General features: G+C 40.0%; 1 protein-coding gene across 1 annotated transcript in view; it reads left to right on the top strand.

The window, feature by feature from the left end:
• RyR (Ryanodine receptor) overlaps positions 1–22275 on the top strand; it is a 623761-nt gene that overhangs the window by 234898 nt on the left and 366588 nt on the right. Inside the window, exons 20-21 of the mRNA XM_067151578.2 lie at positions 9269–9479; positions 18755–18963. Coding sequence (XP_067007679.2) covers positions 9269–9479; positions 18755–18963 — 420 coding nt within the window. The remainder of the gene's footprint in view (positions 1–9268; positions 9480–18754; positions 18964–22275) is intronic.

Below are 22275 nucleotides of genomic sequence, written 5' to 3'. Positions count from 1 at the left end.
TACAATTCATCATAGTTATGGATGAAATTCATAAGAACCTTAAACAGAGATTGGGAAGACAGGCAACAAAAGCCATGTTGTTTGCAGATGATATAGTGATATGGGGTGAGGATGAAATAGAATTGCAAAAACAAGTAGATGTATGGAATCAAGAGATAGATAAATTTGGGATGAAAGTAAGCTTAGAGAAAAGTAAGACAATAGTGATAACAAGAGGAAGGAAGGAAGGAAGGAAGGAAGGAAGGAAGGAAGGAAGGAAGGAAGGAAGGAAGGAAGAGGAAAGATAAAACTGAAAGGTAAAATTCTGGAAGTGGTTAAAAGTTTCAAGTACTTGGGAAGTGTGATCATAGAAGATGGAAAGATAACCGAGGATACTGGGAAAAGAATACAACAAGCAAACAGCTTCTACCAGAGTGTAAGAGGTAGTTTGTGGAACCAAGATGTCCCGAAGAAATGTAAGAAAGTATTATATTCAACCTATTATGAACCCATACTATACTCCGCACGGCTCTACTTCTAAATTGACGTTTTGATAGATTTTGGCTCTGTCTGGTGGTTATGTGCTGAAGCATAGACATCCAACCAATCCCAATCTGCCATTCATATCGATTTATATCGGCAGAGCACGATCTCGAAACCCAGATGCCAACTCTGATATTTACATTCGCCATGTGGTTAACCTATCTCGCTCAGCGTGTGTGGTATTCGGTACGCTTTGCGATCTTTTGCATTTTCCTTCATTAATTAGTGTGTTTTTCATATTGTAGGAGGGTTCTAGTGACTCTGAGATCGGTGGAGTGTTTCCTAAGTAGGCCGTAACCTCCTTCCTGTGTAAGCCATTGGTGGTGAGTGATGTTTTATTTCTCATTCTCTTTTATTCTCAATAATATATTCTCTTATTAGTGTCAGATGTTGTTAGTAAGTGTAGTTTGTGTGAATTTGTTTTCAATCCATATTCATTAGTTTTTCTGAGTAGGGTATTACATTTTACAAGGGCTGTTTACAGCGGTCATAGGCCGTAGCGCGCTGGCAACAGAGGAAAGGCGATGCTCATTTGTTTTGCGAAACTTCAATTTAGAAGTAAGGCCGTGCGGACTCTAACCTATGCAGCTGGATTGTGGTCTACAACAAAACGAGAGGAAAGTAGAATACAGGCAGCAGAGATGAAATTCCTAAGAGGTATTGATGGTGGGGCCAGAAAGGATAGAATTAGAAATGAAGAGATAAGGGAAGAGATAGGAATCTTGAAACTTCAAGACAGGATAGAAACAACAAAGCTAAAGTGGTATGGACATATGGGAGAAGAGAGAGTGCCAAAGAAAGCTTTTTCAGGGAAGTTAACTGGAAAGAGACCACGAGGAAGACCCCAAAAGATGTGGGGGGGATTCAGTGTGGGAGTGCATAGAGAAGAGGGGAGGAAAATTAGAAGATGTGCTTAAAAAAGGAGAAGAGTGGTAGAGAGACAGGCAGCGATGGAGGTCCTTGATTCACAACCCGACCTGGGAAGCTGGAAACGGGAAATGAAGATGATGACAGAATAGATATGCACTACAAATACTCTTTCTACATCTAGAAACCTACATACATTCCAAAAGGAGTACTTTTCCAATTAACATACATTGCATAAGGTTTACATCTAGCAACTGCACCGTATTACTCTTTGTAAAAATATAGCAAAAAAATAATCAGTAGGTTCTACATCAAGTGGTAGGTTTCTTTAGGTTTCCTGTCATCAGGCTTTACTTCCTTCCAACTTTCAACATACAGTAAACTTTCTGCACTTTCATCACTACTGACACTTTCTTCACTCGATTGTTCTTATGTCCCTTCTATTTCATTCTGAAAATTGCTACCATCATTGCTGGTTTCTTCTCCTAACACTTCATTTTTCTGTTCCTCATCTAAAATATTATACTGCTTTCTATTCAGCCTGGAAGGGCTAGTTGGTACCATGCTTGTTCTCGTAGTTTATTCTCTTTGCAGATTTCTTAGTAGTTGCAAATATTGCTTGGAGATGGCAACAGAAGTTACTTCATTGCTCCTTGAATGCATCCGTTAGGGCTGCTGCGATATACACTGACTGACAGAGCAAATGCAACACCAAGAAGGAGTGGTCAGAACTTTATGCCAATTGCAGGGTAGACTGACGTCACTGAGGTATGCTCATGATGTGAAATGCGCCGCTGTGCTGCGCACGTAGCGAACGATAAATGGGACACGGCGTTGGCGAATGGCCCACTTTGTACCGTGATTTCTCAGCCGACAGTCATTGTAGAACGTGTTGTCGTGTGCCACAGGACACGTGTATAGCTAAGAATGCCAGGCCGCCATCAACGGAGGCATTTCCAGCAGACAGACGACTTTACGAGGGGTATGGTGATCGGGCTGAGAAGGGCAGGTTGGTCGCTTCGTCAAATCGCAGCCGATACCCATAGGGATGTGTCCACGGTGCAGCGCCTGTGGCGAAGATGGTTGGCGCAGGGACATGTGGCACGTGCGAGGGGTCCAGGCGCAGCCCGAGTGACGTCAGCACGCGGGGATCGGCGCATCCACCGCCAAGCGGTGGCAGCCCCGCACGCCATGTCAACCGCCATTCTTCAGCATGTGCAAGACACACTGGCTGTTCCAATATCGACCAGAACAATTTCCCATCGATTGGTTGTAGGAGGCCTGCACTCCCGGCGTCCGCTCAGAAGACTACCATTGACTCCACAGCATAGACGTGCACGCCTGGCATGGTGCCGGGCTAGAGCGACTTGGATGAGGGAATGGCGGAACGTCGTGTTCTCCGATGAGTCACGCTTCTGTTCTGTCAGTGATAGTCACCGCAGACGAGTGTGGCATCGGCGTGGAGGAAGGTCAAATCCAGCAGTAACTGTGGAGCGCCCTACCGCTAGACAACGCGGCATCATGGTTTGGGGCGCTATTGCGTATGATTCCACGTCACCTCTAGTGCGTATTCAAGGCACGTTAAATGCCCACTGCTACGTGCAGCATGTGCTGCGGCCGGTGGCACTCCCGTACCTTCAGGGGCTGCCCAATGCTCTGTTTCAGCAGGATAATGCCCGCCCACACACTGCTCGCATCTCCCAACAGGCTCTACGAGGTGTACAGATGCTTCCGTGGCTAGCGTACTCTCCGGATCTCTCACCAATCGAACACGTGTGGGATCTCATTGGACACCGTTTGCAAACTCTGCCCCAGCCTCGTACGGACGACCAACTGTGGCAAATGGTTGACAGAGAATGGAGAACCATCCCTCAGGACACCATCCGCACTCTTATTGACTCTGTACCTCGACGTGTTTCTGCGTGCATCGCCGCTCGCGGTGGTCCTACATCCTACTGAGTCGATGCCGTGCGCATTGTGTAACCTGCATATCGGTTTGAAATAAACATCAATTATTCGTCCGTGCCGTCTCTGTTTTTTCCCCAACTTTCATCCCTTTCGAACCACTCCTCCTTGGTGTTGCATTTGCTCTGTAAGTCAATGTATAATCGACAAGCGACAGCACAGAACAGAAAAATTGGGATGGCAGCTCTATATTGACAACCGACTGTGGAAGCATATTACGCTAGTTTATTATGCACTGCTGTTTGTAGAAAGTGAAACACTCAGAAGCAATGGTCTGAAACATGCCAAAATCAAAGGACGTGTAGAACAGTGGAACCATAATAAGCGATTTAAATTGCAGAGAGATGGCATGCATGTAGGCCCAGCAGTGCCCTTCTGTGTGTGACCGGCCAGGTCAGTGTTACGCAACGCTCAGTCAGTGCAGAGCCGTCATACGAAGTGGAAACGTGTACATCAGTGCCACTATGCCTCGCCAACATCACAGGAGGGAATATCAGCATGTGAGTGTGTTCGAACGGGGCAGAATGATAGGACTCCGGGAGATGGGTCTGTCATTCCATGACATTGCGGCTCGTACAGGGTACGCTTCTTCAACAGTGAGACGTATGTGGAATCAGTGGAGAGAAGAGGGCCGTACACAGCGCCGATAGGGTACTGGACGACACAATGGGACCACAGCGCGAGATGACCGTCATCTTGTCTGCTTGGCCGTAACGAACAGAACCGCTTCGTCCACGGTGTTGGCTCGACGTTGGAGCACTGCAACAGGTGTGGGGATGTCTGCATCGATGGTTTGACACCGTCTTCTGAGGACCGGACTGGTGGCACCACACATGCCATTGCACGCCGGCTTCCATTGACCAACAACCACCAATGCCGTAGACTGCAGTGGGCACGTGAAGACCGACACTGGCGTGTTGAGTGGCAAAATGTAGTGTTTTCGGATGAGTCCCGCTTGAACTTGTCCTACAGTGATGGCCGCATACGCGTTAGACGCCGCTGTGGTGAACGCCATCGGGCAGACAGTATTGTTGAGTGTCATAGCGGACAAATGCCAAGTGTGATGGTTTGGGGCACAATTGCCTATAACATGCGATCTTGCCTCCTACGTCTTGAGGGCAGTCTGAACAGCTACCACTACGTTAGGGATGTTTTACAGCCCGAAGCACTGCCCCTCCTTCAGGCTGTTCCAGACGCCATATTCCAGCAGGACAATGCCCGGCCACATGTGGTGAGGAATGTGCAAGCCTTCTTCGAAGAACGACAGATACCACTGCTTCCCTGGCCTGCCCGTTCGCCGGATATGTCACCCATTGAACATGTCTGGGAAATGGTCGGTCAGCACCTTGTTCGTTCAGGTCCTCCTGCAGCCACTGTTGAAGATTTATGGACGTGCCTACAAACTGCGTGGCAGAATATTCCCCAGCAGCATATTCAGGCGCTCTTTGATTCCATGCCATGATGTCTAGTGGCTCTGATTGCAGCGCGTGGTGGCGCTATACCGTACTGAATTTCCACAGACACCGTGCATGTACAGTTCTGTAATTGTAATCATTTGGGTCTTGTCATGTCCCTAATATATGGAATAAATTGCATTGTGATCACAGCTCTTGGTCTTGGTGTTTCACTTTCAACAAACAGCAGTGTACATCGACATACATCCTTAGGAGGTTAATTACTATATTTTACATGAAATTACTTATGCCACACATACACTTATTGATATTGCCTTTGAGTAATCATTTTGTTATCTGTGGTAGTGTCGGCCTCCAGGTTTACACCCGGCAGATGTAATTGGACTTTTAAGGCTGGAGATAGGTTCATTCAACACTCAATGTTGTTCAATGTCGCTATGTAAATGATGTCTGGTTACACATTTGGTGTTTACCAAGCAAAATTAATTAAAAGCCATAGATCATCCAACAGAGTTTTGGTTTTCTGTGCCAACTGTTGGAGTAAAATGGAACATCAAAATTGCTGCAAATCCTAGCTGAGGCCATATGATTATTATTATTATTATTATTATTATTGTTACCGCTTTTTTGTGGTAGGTAGAGGTGAAAGAAGGTGCGGGTGTGAACGGGTCTCAAACTACGAAATTAAAGTTAATGTAAAATTTAACAAGGTTATATTATCTTTCCAAAATTCAGAAATAACACGAAAGACAGGTACAGAGTAGCAAGGCAATAAAAGTACAATTACAATATTTACAGGATTTGGGCTTCGGGCCCCAACCTCATAATTCTTGAGCAATTAGCCCAGTTTTACCCCAAACACAAGTTTCAACAGAGGGGCAGAAAACCCCATACATGCCTAGGAGCACTTGCTCCAAAATTACACAGTAAGGCCTCCTTGAGGCGTGCAGAAAACAAAATTTTCAAGAAAGAGCAACTTGCTCTCAAATTTTAGGCCTGTCAAAGGCCACACCTAATTCCACCTTCAAGCTGTCCTCTAAGGACATATACACAGGGGTAAAATACCCAACCTACTGAGGTCTATTAAATGAGAAGAAGGTTAATTACATGACCTCTAAAATAACAATTTGAGAGGAGGCGATCTGTACTCCTAATGCATTTGTTTTAAAACCTAATCTGGCTCTAGGCCACTAATGCAAGGGCTAATCCCATACTACAGAGGTGACTTTAGAAAAGAACAATTTACTTTACATTAAGGAAGAATCGGTTGTGAGAAATAAGTTCACCTCAAAACAAAATGAGTGGGAGCTCGAGAGGGTTAAGCACTCTCTATCCCAATATGTAGCTTTAAAAGATAATAGATGCTAAGAGTAGTTACATTTTAGGAAAAGGTTACATGATAGAAACGCTTCGGACCCGCCCCGAGAGTTAAACTGCTGAGCTAGCAAGAAAAGAAGTTATTAAAAGGCCATTACCTTGGTGTAGAGCTGCTCCCCGAAGAAAGAGGCGCTTCCCGCCCCCTGCTATGTACTTTACACACTGAAAGATGGTACTGAAGTGGCGCAGAGACCCTAAAATCAGCAGTTTATATACTCTCGCGGAAAGTTCGAGGCGTTTCAGGAAGGAAAACACCCGCCCACAATCATTTTATTGGTGGATAAAGAAAACCCCTACACAATATGAAGAAGAAACACATTATTGGTGGAAAATTAATTAAAGAAATTCGGGATTGGCTAGATTCAAAACAAGGGGAAAGAAAGGGTTAATATTGCCAACTTAAACAATGACTGAAAGAAATTTAGCAAAGAACAAACTTTTGAAATTAAATTTTCTCCAAAAAAACGGTTCTTTCACTTCGCACTAGGGTGCACCGTTGTAGTTCTTCAATAGTGTCCTCTAGAAGAGAAAGTTCAAACTTCTTACTACAAGCAAAACAAAATTACATCGAAAACAACACAGTTCAGAAACTTCAAAATTTCCAAGTAGTGGCATCTTCAGGGTAACTTGAAAATTAACACATAAGACAAAGTTCAGACTTCTTCCAGTAGGGGAGTTTCAACTGGCGCAAAGTTTAAATAAGCAGCGTGGAGGTGTACCGCCCGGTACAATTATTATTATTTATTCTGTAATTAGAATCATTGTGAAGCATGTATTACTAAGAAAGCTGTTTAATAACAGTATTGTGGATCACATGTGATGTGCTCAAACAACTAGGAATATCTTTACTACCAATTGTGAATTGTAGAGAAGTTCAGGTACAGTAGTTGATCAGAAAGCAGATAATAGAAATATTATGTAACTGAAGAGAACATCTCTAGTTCTAAAAACTGCCACGAGATGCAAGATTAAGTGTGTATCCTAATAATACAATCACAACCTGTTTCAGTTAAGCAAGTGCAGTGATAGCAATGAACTGTTTCATCAGCAGCATTCTGAAGGTTATATCTTGATCTGAATGTTAGCTGGCAGGGTAAGAGAGGTAGTGGTATACAACTTCAATTTCAACCCTCTGCACAGTGATCATATGAGGGCATATGACACTGTTGATGGTGATACGTCCATTGGATGAGTATAGACTTTGGTGCTTGGTTCTGCTGTCACCAGGAGATGAGGGTGTGCTTTTACAGTAGTAACTTACTTAAAATCAACCATTATCAATTCAGGATAATTTAAAAGAACGTGTACAGTAAAGTTTACGGAATTCATGCTTTGACACAAAATGGCTGTAGTTTTCTGGGTTGGAGAGTCGAATAAAAAAATCCCTAACTATATATTTAATGGTTTAGGAGTTCAAAGACTTTCCTCTTTTCCAATGGGATTTTCCAAGAAACCCGTCACTTGAAGAATTTTCTTGGAATCCACTCAGCCAGAGCTTCCGAGTGACAAAAAATTGTTATAATTGGCTGATAGAACCCTTAGCAAAAAGCGCTAACGTATGAAGCCTGCATTAACATATGAAACCTTAGCCTTTTATATATGAGGGTTGTAAATAAACTAGTGACAACATAGACATTACCAAGAGTTTATTGCAGTCATCAGAAAAATGTCATTACATCCCTTCAGTATAAGCATCCGCCAAGTTCTGGACGTTCTGCCAAATGTGTGGCAGTTGAAGGATGCTGTCAGCATTGGAGTGCCCTACTGCTCGGAGCACTGATGGAATATCAGGAAACCATTGGAGAGGTTTTTACAACCAAAGGAACAAACCAAAGTCAGAAAGACTAATGCCAGGGAAGCATAAAGGATGTTCCAAGACAGCCCAGTACCACCTGTGCAACATGGTAGTCACTGCTTCTACCACATGGCAATGTGCATAGTCGTGCAAGATGTAAGGTGGATTATTCCGCAAGATATGTGGAAGTTTTCGCCTCGTAGTCAGATGCAAGTGGAGCTCAAGGAAACAGCGATAGACTGCACGTTGCAATGACAGTTCCACCTTGGAATACGTAGTGACTAATCATGTCAACTTTGCCACTATCAGCGTGACTTCACCTTACTGGGTTCCTGTAGAATTTTCTTTCAGCATGGTGATCCTGGGTGAAGCATTAATTTGATTGTTACTTTAGTCAGTTCCTATGCTCTTGTCCATGTTTAGTCAATGGCCACAATACGCTGCAGAAATGCGCTCCCTTCATTGCGGTATCTCTTGAGATGGGTGCCAGCTACAGCATGTCGGTGCCATTTCCGTACATCTGCAAAGTGGTGGGGAACCCAGCAAGATGCAATTTTCCTCAGGTTGTGAATGTTCTTCAGCATGTACTACACTGATTGAGGACTAATCCCAACTTCTAAGGATAATTCTCGGACAGTCCATCGGTGGTCTGAGAAAATGAGGCTTTGCACCAACACTACCTGGTCATGGGAAATGGACCCGACCTATGTGGGGTAAATCCTCACATGCATCCCAACTACATGCAACCATGCAACAGTCCGATATGATAATGCATTGTTGCTGTAGGCTTCACGTAAGCATTGATGATATTCCCTTGCACTTTTTTCACAGGCCACCTGTATATTGATCCAAGACCACTGTTCTACCTTTATAAACACATGTTAGGAAGGTATAGAACATGTTGCTCATTTCAAGTGCTCACACTGACAACAACTCTCTGCACTAACTGCTTCAGGCATTCTCCGCTATGACACAAAGTACATCGGATGTCCTTCACTGAGTGAATGTGCAGTGTTGAAACATTGTCTCAGTAGTGTTGCCACTATTTTATTTACAACCCTTGTATATTGAAAGAAGTAGGATATTGATGTTCTGTACCTCTGTTCTCCTGTGAACTCCTACAAGGAATAGATGTATAAACATTGGAGTCTGTATGCAAAATCATTAGCTAGAAGTATATATGTTTAGATTAACTGTGTGATCATATTCCTACATAAACTATGTTTAGTTGTTTCTTGAGTTATGAAACAAAATAACTAGTCCCCAGACAAACAATAAATAAAAGATTCACTGTAACCAACATGTATCCTATGTTATTTTGATACAGTTGCCGGTTTCTTCTTGGAGGTGACCATGGCAGGCTAAAATACGCACCACCTGAGGAGTTTTCTCCACTTATTGAAAGTCTTCTGCCTCAGCAAGTTCTATCCATTGACCCATGCTTCTATTTTGGCAATCTGAATAAATCTGTTCTGGCTGGACCATGGCTGGTTGAGGATGATACAGCTTTTGTTCCTACACCTGTTGATACTTCAATGGTGAGTATTAAAAATACTTCTAGTTCCTAAATATATTTACAGATTCAAATCCATTATATAGACTCTTCTAGCAAATAAAGAGGGAAGTTGCTCTTTTGAAACTGTATGTGTACAAAGTGAAAAAGTGTAGCAAGTAAAGAGCAATAATTTAAAGGGCAAAGTGCAAAGGTTTGACTTTATTTTCATAAGTGCATAGTAAAATTGTGAAGGCAACTGTTGGAATGTCCTGTGTGAAGCCATGCACTTCCTTCCTCCGGACTTTCTGGTGACAGGAAGAACCTTTGTCTCTAGGATTATCACAAGCATCAGTAGGGGTTGGAAAATTCCACTCCCAGTTGATAGGTTGCTAGACTGTTTTGTTGGAAAACCTACATGCTGATTGGTTGATGAGTTCCATTGTTTTTGAAGTTTGCCACGTGCAGGTCAGGGTGCCTGCTTGGCTGCTTAGAGTGAATTATTCCCTTCTCTTGTCTTGTGTGGAACGGACATCATTCCTTGCAGCTCTTGCTCCACAGGGAGCTTTGGCTTTTATCACGAGATATTATAATGTAAGTTTCAGTTAAACATGTCATCTTATTTTTAACTTCATGGAGGAATTCCACAGGACAGTTCCTCATCCTCAGCTTGAAAAAATTCAATTCTCTCGAAGTATTACAATGCTGTAATACATAATACACCTTATTTTGAATCAAGCAAACTTTTGTAACCTTGTTTGTAATGTAAATCTAATTCTTTGAGTCCGTTGGTTGCTTGTTTCTGTAGGATGGGAGTAGCCCATTGCAACAAGGAATCTTAGATTCCACCTTAGGGTTTGGTATTTCATGGTAATGTTTTTAGAATCCCCTTGATGTTCATTTTAGCTTACCAAGAGTTTTCTATATTACTAAACATTTAACCTTAGCTCATTGAATTTTAATTTCCATTTGATATCAGAACATCACTTTGGTAGAGAGCTTCATTTCCTAAAATGTAAGCTAGGATTTTGTTTTCATGCTTGAGTTTTTAAGGCAATGATCTTGTTCATTTAAAAAATTTTAATTCCCAAAAGGAGTAAGTTTAAGGGGAAAGATGTTCAGGTTCCTTATATGTGACACTCTCCAGGAAACCATACCTAGTCCCATGACACAATTTTACACTGTGAAAGAAAAAGGCAGGAAAGGAGAAAAATATCAATTTTTACATTTGAACACCATCTGTTAGCCTGATCTTTGAACTACATGATGAAAACAGTGACAGTGACATCACCATATGGAACCTTGGAAATAGGCTGTGCAATCTAACAAAACCATGCCTTAAGTCAAAAACCATGCCTTAAGTCACAATGAGAATTTAACATTGGCGACTTATGGTATGGTTTCTGCAATGAAGTTTCTGCATGTCTTCTTGTACCAAAATATGAAATAACTAGCTTGTGCATCAAGATAATGTATGGTTATAATTATAGACTTCTGGGCTGCCTATTTAATAACTGGACTGCTTGCACATGAGCCCAGTCATAGTGCTGTGAGGCAAGGGAATCAAACATGACTGATGTTATCCGCTACAGCTGGCAGAGAAATGGGGCGAGATATCTCTCTTTCCCTAGTGATACTGATATTCTTGACAATATTCAGAAAGTTTATAATGATTACTTTTCTTCACATTTCAATTCCAGTACTGATAGTGAATGCGATCAAGGAGACACTGTGAATGTAATATCTGATGTGCTTTCTGATATTCCACCACTTTGCACGTCAGTAGTAAGTACTGATGTTTAATACATACTTACGCTTGTTTTTATGACCATTTTTACATATGGATAATCTGAAGTTTGATTCCAAAGGCCAGAATTAGCATATTATTTTCTCATGTAAACAGTTTAAAAATTCTTCTTGTTTAATTTCTCATATATCTTCTTCAACCTGTTCTCATTACAATTACCCAAGAAAATGAGGAGGGGAGTGAAAACGTGTTACAGAAATTGATGCTAACAACAATTTAGGTCTACCTGGAAGAGATAGCACTGAAGTATAGCACTGAAGTTCAAGGACATGACTTTGGTTTAGAAAACTCTGATGCAGATGAAGACCGAAAGATAAACGAGTTCTTCTTGTTTAATTTCTCATATATCTTCTTCAACCTGTTCTCATTACAATTACCCAAGAAAATGAGGAGGGGAGTGTGGTTGTAAACAGATGTACAAGAGGAGTCAGTGCAGTGGTAATTTTTTTTGTTGACGAATACCAGCAACTGTTTGAAGTTCCTCAGATTTCATGTTTCAGTCATTTTACTGTGAAATATGCCCAGGGTCATTTTGTGTCAACAAAAATTAGATGATCCAACTGTAATTGTGGTGATTTGCAAGCCAGATAATCTCCCTCAGAACCTACCAAAGAAGTTGGAAGTAAGAGGCATGACTGCAGAAAGGACGAAATATCTGTTCAATAATATTTGAGAGTACTGCACAGCATGAACAAAGGATTTTTTGTACCCATGACCAGGCACCTTTAAGTGTACTGAACCTGGACAAAGTAGTAAGATGGATTGTGTGTGCAAAATGGAACATATTTTAAAACATTCCAAACAATGAGCAACACTTCAGTTTTGTTACTGCAGGATACAAGATCAATTAGTAATGTAAATCCCTAATTGGATACTGACTGTGTGTAGTTCCAGAACAGTCTTTTAAAATATTAAACATTATTATTATTCTTTGGATTCGGCCATCTAAGGACAACGTCATTTCAACTGTTTCGTGCTGCATCAAGCTTTAACATCCTCCCAGTACTTTCACATTAGTTCTTGATGCAGTTGCTTCCTTTCTTCAGTCCACTTCTTGCCTATTGGAAGCTTAGGTTTTTCTTGGAAACATCGGTGTCTTGTTAGTTTCTCTTTAAGGGGGGCACGTTCCCAGATATCATTGTCTGTAATTTCCACTTCTTGTAAATCCTTGTCCACCTCCCTGGGTCTTATTTTTGAGGAAGTAGGTGAAAATCCTATTAGTCAATCGCATTGGGTTCATTCTTGTTATATGGCAGTAAGATGTCAGTAAAAGGTAATTGTCCGTTTCCTCATAGTGTCAGTTATTTTTTCCACATGAGTGTATTTTTTTTTTTGCTAGCGGCTTTACGTCGCACTGACACAGATAGGTCTTATGGCGACGATGGGTTAGGAAAGGCCTAGGAGTTGGAAGGAAGCGGCCGTGGCCTTAATTAAGGTACAGCCCCAGCATTTGCCTGGTGTGAAAATGGGAAACCACGGAAAACCATCTTCAGGGCTGCCGATAGTGGGATTCGAACCTACTATCTCCCGGATGCAAGCTCACAGCCGCGCGCCTCTACGCGCACGGCCAACTCGCCCGGTCACATGAGTGTAAAGTTCATGGTTGTGCCATCTCCTATATTCCCCGTTTTCTTTTACTGGGCCCAAGATTTATTTATAGAATTTTCCTTTCCTTCACTTCCAGTTTCTCTTTTAGTCCCTTCCGATGCATTGTAAAGCACTCTGCAGCGTACACGGCCTCTAGGCGGATGACTGTGTGGTAATGTCTTAACTTGGCATTTGTAGATATGGATTTATTGTTGTAAATGGCCCTTGTTAGGTTATATGCCATTTCCATGTTCCTGATTTGTGACTCAAAAGCTGCTTTCTCAGAGAGATTGGGGTCTGTCCACTCACCCAAATATTCAAAATGCTTTTGTTTGCTTGATTTTCCCCTGTCCTATATCTACCTCTTTGGGCACTTGCTTGATATTAGTGATGAATTCTGTTTTTTCAAAGGAAATCTTAAGACCTGCTTTTGCTGCTTGAATCTGGAGTTCATTAATTTGCACTGCAGATGCATCTAGGGAATCTGAAAAAATTGCGAGGGCATCTGCGAATGCCAGGCAGCCAACTGTCAAGTTCTGTTTTTTGTAGCCCAAGCTGACCTCATTTTCAGTCCTGTTAATGTTCATTACTTTTTGCCACTCTTGGATGATGTTTTCATGCACGCATTTGAAGAGCAAAGGTGATAGTCCATTATCATCATCATCATCATCATCATCATTGTCATTGTCATCATCTTGTTTGTACATCATAAGACAGAACTTCTGTCTATATGAGTGTTGCAAGACTAAAACATATTTATTATTTAATTTCCAGAGAATAAAACTCTTAAATATTTATGAAAATTATTTTAAAACGCAGAGCTGATATTTCTTTATCCAGTGAAACTGTCAAATTTTCTTAAATCCTTAACATATTATTGCAGTACTATACCCCATTTACCAATTGATTTTTCAAAATTCAATAAATTTTGTCTTACAATTTCAAAGTTACGTAAAGTGATCAGTTTTTTAGCTAGAGACTTCTGGTTTTCCCAAAAATAATCGCAGATTTACCTACTATCAAAATGCAAGATAAACCAAAAATGAGATTTTCTTACTTAAGGTACCAGTATGGTTTCCTGGAGAGTGCCACATATATAGTTCCTTTGATGATGTTAAAAGAGATTTTCTTGTTATTTTAAATTTTATTATTTCTAGTTTGTGTACTGTATGTGTTTACAGCAAGGATGTTTCCTTTTAATTATTTAGATTTAAAAAATTGTCTTAAGAACTTGGCCATCTTATTCAAGAGCTTGATATCACTAGTTATGTTTCCCGGCAGGGTTGTCCAGTTTTCCATTTGCTCATATCGCCCTTTAGTTTCCCTGTTTTTGTTCATAATTTCCATACTTTGCTTTGTGTAATGTTACCACATGGTATACTCAGCATTAGATCCTCAAATAGATCCATATATTCAGAAAGATGGATAACTTTATTTAGACTTAATTATTTTTTGTCATGAATACATCTTATAAATCTGAATGTCAGTTTGAAAAGTTGAACATAACGAACATAAGGAAGATTTCAGAACATTATAAAATATAAATCACGCACAGTACAGTACAGTTCAGTTGCATATACTCATACATAGGCAAGGGTTTATGCATCTGCCAAAAAGACGGTTCTCAAAAATATTGAAAGTCATGACAAGGAATCAACATACTTACATATTCTTTAAGGGTTTAGTTCTGAGCGGCCAGTCTATTTTGCTTTTTTTTTTTTTTTTTTTGCACTGACACAGATAGATCTTATGGTGACAATGGGACAGGAAAGGCCTAGGAATGGGAAGGAAGTGGCCATGGCCTTAATTAAGGTACAGCCCCAGCATTTGCCTGGTGTGAAAATGGGAAACCACGGAAAACCATCTTCAGGGCTGCCAACAGTGGGATTCGAACCCACTATCTCCTGGATGCGAGCTCAAAGCTGCGCGCTCCTAACCGCACGGGCAACTCGCCCGGTGAAGTCTATTTTGAGAGTGCGTAGTGAACTCATGCATTAAACAGTTTAATTAAAATGGAATTTTGTGCAGAATACAGCGCATTATATAAAACATGTTTAAAGAGTTATAACACTGGTATGCTATAATAACTGTGAGGTGAAATAGCAAAACAGAAATGCTGAAGTTTGACAGTGTTGAGGCAAATGGCAATTTTATACATGCAAAATTCCAGGAAATGACAATTAGCAGAAGGTCATGGTGGTTCCAAAGATGCTGCTTACCAGTATTAAATAGAACAGACTCCACAGGGAGAAGAAGAAATAAAAATGTGAAATTGCTGCCCAGTCATGTACCAGTATAGGCACTGCCAACAGTGATTCACCGGTGGAAGTAGAAATTGATATGATTTCCAGTGATGTGTCCATGGAAATCTACACCTCCATTCACATGACATATTCACGTTAAAGAAACTTGTGGCCATGTTCCGACACAGCCTTTCCCATTCTTTTATCTCTTCTTTATGCTGTGAAAGGTCATAAAAGATAAAAAGTGAGAAATGTCAGCTATAAACTTTGTAAAAAAACAAATTAAGTGATGTGTGCTTAACTTTCTCAGATTTAGAATCTTTGCTCAAAACAAACCAGAAAGAAATATTTATACATGGAAAAAAATGCTTCAAATTAAGGTCTTAACAATATTAGAAGAATATCAGCACTTGTGAGTTAGGCAGCCATATATTTAGTGTGACATCTTGCAGATTATGTCAGTGCAGCTTTGTGCACAGATACAGAGTCCTGAAACACATCATCATCATCATCATCATCATCATCATCATCATCATCATCATCATCATCATCAGCCAGTTCTATCATTACATGACTTGGACTCTTTAAGTTGAGAACTCAGGTAAGTCTTTTGCAGAACTCTCCGGGTAGAAGTCTCGAGCAGTTCTCTGCCAGGTAGCACCAGCTATTCTCTTGATATCTTTGTCCCATCTGTCTATCTGTCTGGCGGTCTTCCTCTAGGCCTTTGATGATCTCTTGGACTCCATTCTAACACTAGCTTCGTCCATCTGTCATCTTCCGTTCGAGCAATTTGTCCAGCCCATTGCCAATTTAAGGTGGCTATCCTCTCAAGAATGTCATTAACTTTAGTGATTGATCTGATGTCATCTGCTCTCTTCTTATCATTCCTTGTAAAACCCAGCATTGACCTTTCCATGCCTCTCTGCGTTGTCCTAAGTTTCCTTTTTGTAAATTCGTTCAGTGTCCAGGTCTCACAGCCATAAGTCAGCACAGGTAGAATGCACTGATCATAAACTATTTTCTTCAGATTTACTGGCATATGGCCTTCTATTACATAACGTCTACCCAGGGCTTCACAACTGCTTCCAGCACCTTAAGGTACAGTAGCAGGTAGCAAAGATCATTCAGTTGGAGACTCTGTGGAAATAAATGAGTTGGCAAGACATATCCTTCACTACTCACCACCCCTAAAACCATCACAGTTGTGGGACTGTGGTGTCCTCATAATATTCAAATGCTGTGAATACTTTTTGTGCAACTTATCTTTGCTGTTGGCTTCCAACTCTTTCCAAACTTTGTGTACGGAAGACCCGGCGACTTTCAAAAACCATACATTCTTAACATTGCTGTGCTTTGCGTGTATCTCAACAATCACAGTATGGCTCTTGCATTAGCTGATAGTTGGATACTGATGTTCCAAAAAGATAAACTACTGCAATTAATTCACACATAATTCAGATGCACAATTATATGTCCTCAGAAATGTTATGCATCCTGTATATGCAGGTATTACATGTATTTGATAAAGGAATGAATAAATTTGAGGATAATGGAAAATTAATTTCCAAAAACAACTTAGAAAAATCAAATGCATATACCAAATAATATATAAGTAATAATAATAACAACGTAAACGTTTCCACCTTTTCAATACTAAAATATATTCACAAAATTATAAATTACACGGTACTTGGGTCGAAACTAGTACCGTGTAATTTATAATTTTGTGAATATATTTTAGTATTGAAAAGGTGGAAACTTTTATGTTGTTATTATTATTACTTATATATTATTCTCAGTTCAATACGGACCAAAAACATGAAATTCATATCCATTAAGCATATACCAAAGCAGAACCATGTGTTGTACTGCAAGAGTTTTAAAGATTTTATAAAGTTTGCCTAAGTTAACTTACATTTCACATGCAGTCAAGATATTTGAGAAAATACTGGGAGGAAGACTGATGCTGAAATTAGAAAAGAAAATAGAAGAAGAAAGGAAAGACAGATGAACACTTAACCTGATCTTCACATCAAGGCACATGGTGGAGAAAAGAGATGGGAATTTGGGAAAGATTTGTTGATGACATTTATAGATATCAAGAAGACCTTTGACAGTGTACTAAGGCAGTTGGTTTGGGTTGCACTGTGGAAAGGAAGGCCTCAAGAGAGGTGGATGGATACAGTGCAAAGTTATGTACAAAAGTGTTTTAGTAGTGTAAAGACCAAGATGGAAGGAACAAAGTGGTTTGATGTGGAAAGAAGACTTTTGTAAGGAAGCATACTATCCTCTATACTCATCACAGTCATAGATGAAGTCCGCAAGTATATAAAACAGAAGATGGGAAGAAACACAGCAAAGACCCTGCTGTTTGCAGATGACATGGTGATATGAGAAGAAAATAAAATGGAAGTACAAGAACAAGTTATTGTATGGAATAAGGTAATAGAAGAGTTTGAATCGAGAATAAGCATAGAGAAGACTTAGGAAAGGGTAAGATGAACTGAATGGAGAATCAACAGAAGTTGTGAAAAGTTCCAAATACTTATGAAGTGTAACCACAGAAGATGGGAAGATAATGGAGGAGACTTGAAAGAGAGTACTGCAAGCAAATAGCTTTTATCAAACTCTGAGGGGTATACTGTGGAGCCAATAAGTTCCAAGGAAATGCAAAGAAGTTCTGTATTCAACCTATTATATACTGAACCTATGCAGCTGGTACATGGACAACAACAACATGAGGTGAGATGAAATTCTTCAGAGGTATTGTAAGAAAGTCAAGAAAAGATAGATTCAGAAATGAAAAGATCAGAAAGAAGATTAGAGTTTCAAAACTACAGGACATGAAAGAAACATGCAAACTGAAATGATATGGACACATGATGCAAGTACTGTAAAAGAAGACCGAGTTCCAAAGAAATCACTTACCGAGAAACTAAAAGGATAGAGACCACAAGGAAGGCTTCAAGAAAGATGGATAGGTACTGTGGAGGAGAGTATAGAGAAGAAAGGAGGAAAGATAAAAGAGATATTGGAATCAGGAAATGAGTGATGGATAGATGGCAAAAATGGAGATCCATGATTTACAACCCACCCTAGTAGAGAACTGAAGAAGAAGAATAGAAAAATTCATTTATTACAATGTCTTATGCAGCCAAACCTTGATAGACAATAGAGCAAAGAAGTTATTCACACAGTGTGTCATAAGCAATCAGCACCAGTGAGAATGGAAATCATAAATTCACATAAATAATCCTTTGAGAACAATCAACAAAAATTAAACAATAACAACTGAAAATATTAATATAGTTATTTAACTTAACCTAACTCCATGGCACTACAGCCCTGAAGGGGCCTTGGCCTACCAAGTGACCACTGCTCAGCCCGAAGGCCTTCATATTACGAGGTGTCATGTGGTCAGCACGGATCCTCTCAGCCATTATTCTTGGCTTTCTCACCGTCAGATAGCTCCTCAATTCTAATCACATAGGCTGAGTGGACCTTTGACCAGCCCTCAGATCCAGGTAAAAATCCCTGACCTGGCCAGGAATTGAACCCGGGGCCTCTGGGTAAGAGGCAGGCATGCTACCCCTACACCACGGGGCCGACTTAGTTATTTAAGTAATATTGTTGAACATTTCTTATCTCTATATGTATAAAATGGTCTCATTTTCACTCTTACAGGTGACCCTTCCAGGCTACATTGAGAGTATCCGAGATCGATTGGCTGAGAACATCCATGAAATGTGGGCTATGAACAAAATTGAGGCTGGTTGGGTCTTTGGTGAAAGGAGAGATGATGTGAGAAAAGTTCATCCTTGTCTTGTGCAGTTTGAGAAATTGCCACCAGCAGAAAAACGTTATGATTCACAGCTTGCAGTACAAACACTGAAGTAAGTAAAAGAAGTGTATGTTAGCTTTTTGAGGAGTTTCTATACATCACTGATAATGCATAAGTTCTGAATAATGTGCAAATGCTCTTAGTATGTCTCTTTGTAATACATGCAGTGGCAGCTCATGTACAAGAGCAAAAGTGCACATGAACACCCAGAATCTGAAACTGAGACCCGTGTTCCCTTTAAAATTACTCGGTATCTAACTTATTAATTAGAACTCTGATATGCCACATTTTAAATTTGCCAGGTCCTACACTCCAAACTTCCAGCATTGCTTGCACATGCACATCGGCCTTGTGCTCTTGCTGTGGCAGGTTACGTGCATGCATGAGTGATGGCGACGTTATATCTTATAGACCTGATACCATATGGGAAGTGCACACTTCCAATGTGTTATTTCTTCAGAATTCCAGTAACCACATCTTAGTGGATGGTGCTGCCATCTCTATGAATTTTGTCAAATTCAACTGTAGACAGACAGATTTATCTATTTTGATCAGGAAAAGTCATGAATTCGATATATTGAATATTAAAAATTAATACCTTTACATGCAGCACTGTTAGGCGAGCGACAAAATTTAACTTAACATGTTATTATTAATGTTAAATTTTGTGAACACCCAATTTTCTATTTGAGGAGCCACCAATGAATGTATGTGTTGATAATGAGTAAAGGAGTACCAGTATATACTATACATAGTGATAAAATGAAGGTGGTAGATTGTCATAAATTAAGCAATTGAGATGGTAATAATATTAATGTTATTTGTTTTACATCCCACTAGCTACTTTTACGGTTTTTGGAGATGCCGAGGTGCCGGAATTTTGTCCCACAGGAGTTCTTTTACGTCCCAATAAATCTACCAACACAAGCCTGATGTATTTGAGCGCCTTCAAATACCACCAGACTGAGCCAGGATCAAACCTGCCAAGTTGGGGTCAGAGGGCCAGTGCCTCAACATCGGAGCCACCCAGCCCAGCAGCCAATTGAGCTGGTATCCTAATAATAATAATGTTATTGGCTTTACATCCCACTAACTACTTTTACTGTTGTCGGAGACGTTGAGGTGCTGGAATCTTGTCCTTCGGGAGTTCTTTGACGTGCCAGTATATCTACCAACACGAGGCTAACGTATTTGAGCACCTTCAAATACCACCAGACTGAGCCAGGATTGAGCCTACCAAGTTGGGGTCAAAAGACCAGCGCCCCAACCATCTGAGCCACTCAGCCCGGCTCTGGTATCCTTGTTTGGTGGTATTTTCATTTTGTAGTAAAACATTTACACTGTAATTCTATGGATAAAATTCCTACATTGCTTTAAAGCCTCATGTCTTCTGTGTGGCTTCATTTGTGATTGGAAAGGTAAAGCACTTGAGAATTTCGGCTGGAGAATCTGCATATCCTTATCATAAACAATGTAACGTTTATGTATTCTACAGTGACCTGAAACTGACAGATCATTCACTGGCAAAGGGCAGTAGGTTTTATGTTTCAAATCTTATTGGATTTGATTTCTCCTAGTTGAATGGGGAACACCCAATTCTACAGCACACCTGCGAATAGACTTAACTGACCAGTTTGAGGTGCATCCCTTATGAATATTGCCCTAAAAGTCTTCCATTCCCAGGCCATTCCCAGGATCCTTTTGAAAGGAGGTACCTGCCAGAAACACAGCTGAAATTTGGTCGTAATTAGTGCAATTGTTTGCATAATATGTAGTTGTTCATGAATCCACACCACAGTTACCAATCTGATGGCTTTGAAAATGAGACAAAGTCTCTCATAGTGCATTGGCACTGCCAGTGGCTCCAAGTGGCTTACACAGTGGCCTCCACGGTATGCACTATGCACTAGCCATACATCTTGATAGGTGTGCTATTTACCAACTGATGAGCCCAACTTAGCACACTGGGGTGAAATGCTGGCAACCAGAAATGAGTTAGCTGGAAAATTTATAATGTCCAATAATGGACCAACTATATTGGTATTAAGTGGTATTTTCTGAGCTGTCAGTGGAGAGATGGTGTGGAATGACGTTAGCAGACAAGTAAGTTTGAGTGGTGTCTTTAAAAGTAGGAAAAATCACAATATGAAGCTGAAGTTGGAATTAAATAGGACGAATTGGAGCAAATATTCATTTACAGGAAGGGGAGTTAGGGATTGGAATAAATTACCAAGGGAGATCTTCAAAAAATTTTCAATTTCTTTGTAATCATTTAAGAAAAGGCTAGGAAACCAACAGATAGGGAATCTGCCAACTGGGTGACTGCCCTAAATGCAGATCAGTAGTGATTGATTGAACATAAATTACATAATGGAAAATTAAAGGAAAACTAACTAACCTGTTGAAGAAAGTTCATTAGACTAGCTTTCAAAAACAATTCAAATTATGGTGACAATAATAATTATAGATTAATCTAAATGAACTCAAATGTACTTGTTCCCAAAGAGTTGAAGTAAGCAAAAATGAAATAATAACAAAAATTACCGGTATACTAGACAGCTCATTAAGAACCCTTGCATAGTTTACAAAAAGAATTGGAATATGAGAAAATAATAATAATAATAATAATAATAATAATAATAATAATAATAATAATAATAATAATAATAATAATAATAATAATAATAATAATAATAATAATAATAGTAATAACAACAGCAACAATGGAAATACTGAAGGAAGTGCTAAAAATAAAAAATTAAACACAGCGTGTCATTGACCTAGCCAAGGAAAGGGGTCTGATGTGGTGAAAGTAGGTCAACGTACCACAGCCATTTGGGCTCACGCCACTGACAGAGCAACGGTTTTTCAAAAAACTTGCAGTAAATGCTGGAGTGGAGACAAAGGATGCCATCATTAAGATAAGTTCCAGTTTTCAAATTCCTAAGTATTTAAACATAAATAAATACAAATATTTAGAAATAAATATTTGTGAGTGACGTGATAGAATCTGATGATTTTAATTAAGCTTTTTCCTTTGCACATGTAATACTGTTACCATATGTCTTCTCTTTCAGGTAGTTTATAAATTTATTTACTCAAAGTTAGTTTTGGCAGAGTGAAGAGCCTAACAGTTATAAATTAACTGAATTGAAACTGAAAAGAGATATTACAAAATAGACAGGTCAATCGCAATAGAATCCATTTGGCCTCCTGAACCCAGGATGTCTGCTATATCTTGCTGGAATCTTACATGTTGAGCTTCAGAAGAATAACCTTTCCTAAACCTGAACTGCCTTCTGTTGAAACAGTTATTAATTTTGCAAACATGTATAATGAATCAGAAAGAATGCTTTCCCAAAGG

This window comes from Anabrus simplex, chromosome 7, assembly GCF_040414725.1.
Source record: "Anabrus simplex isolate iqAnaSimp1 chromosome 7, ASM4041472v1, whole genome shotgun sequence".
NCBI classification, from domain to species: Eukaryota; Metazoa; Arthropoda; class Insecta; order Orthoptera; family Tettigoniidae; genus Anabrus; species Anabrus simplex.
Note: the sequence above shows the minus strand (reverse complement) of the source record. Positions and strands in the feature narration are given on the sequence as shown.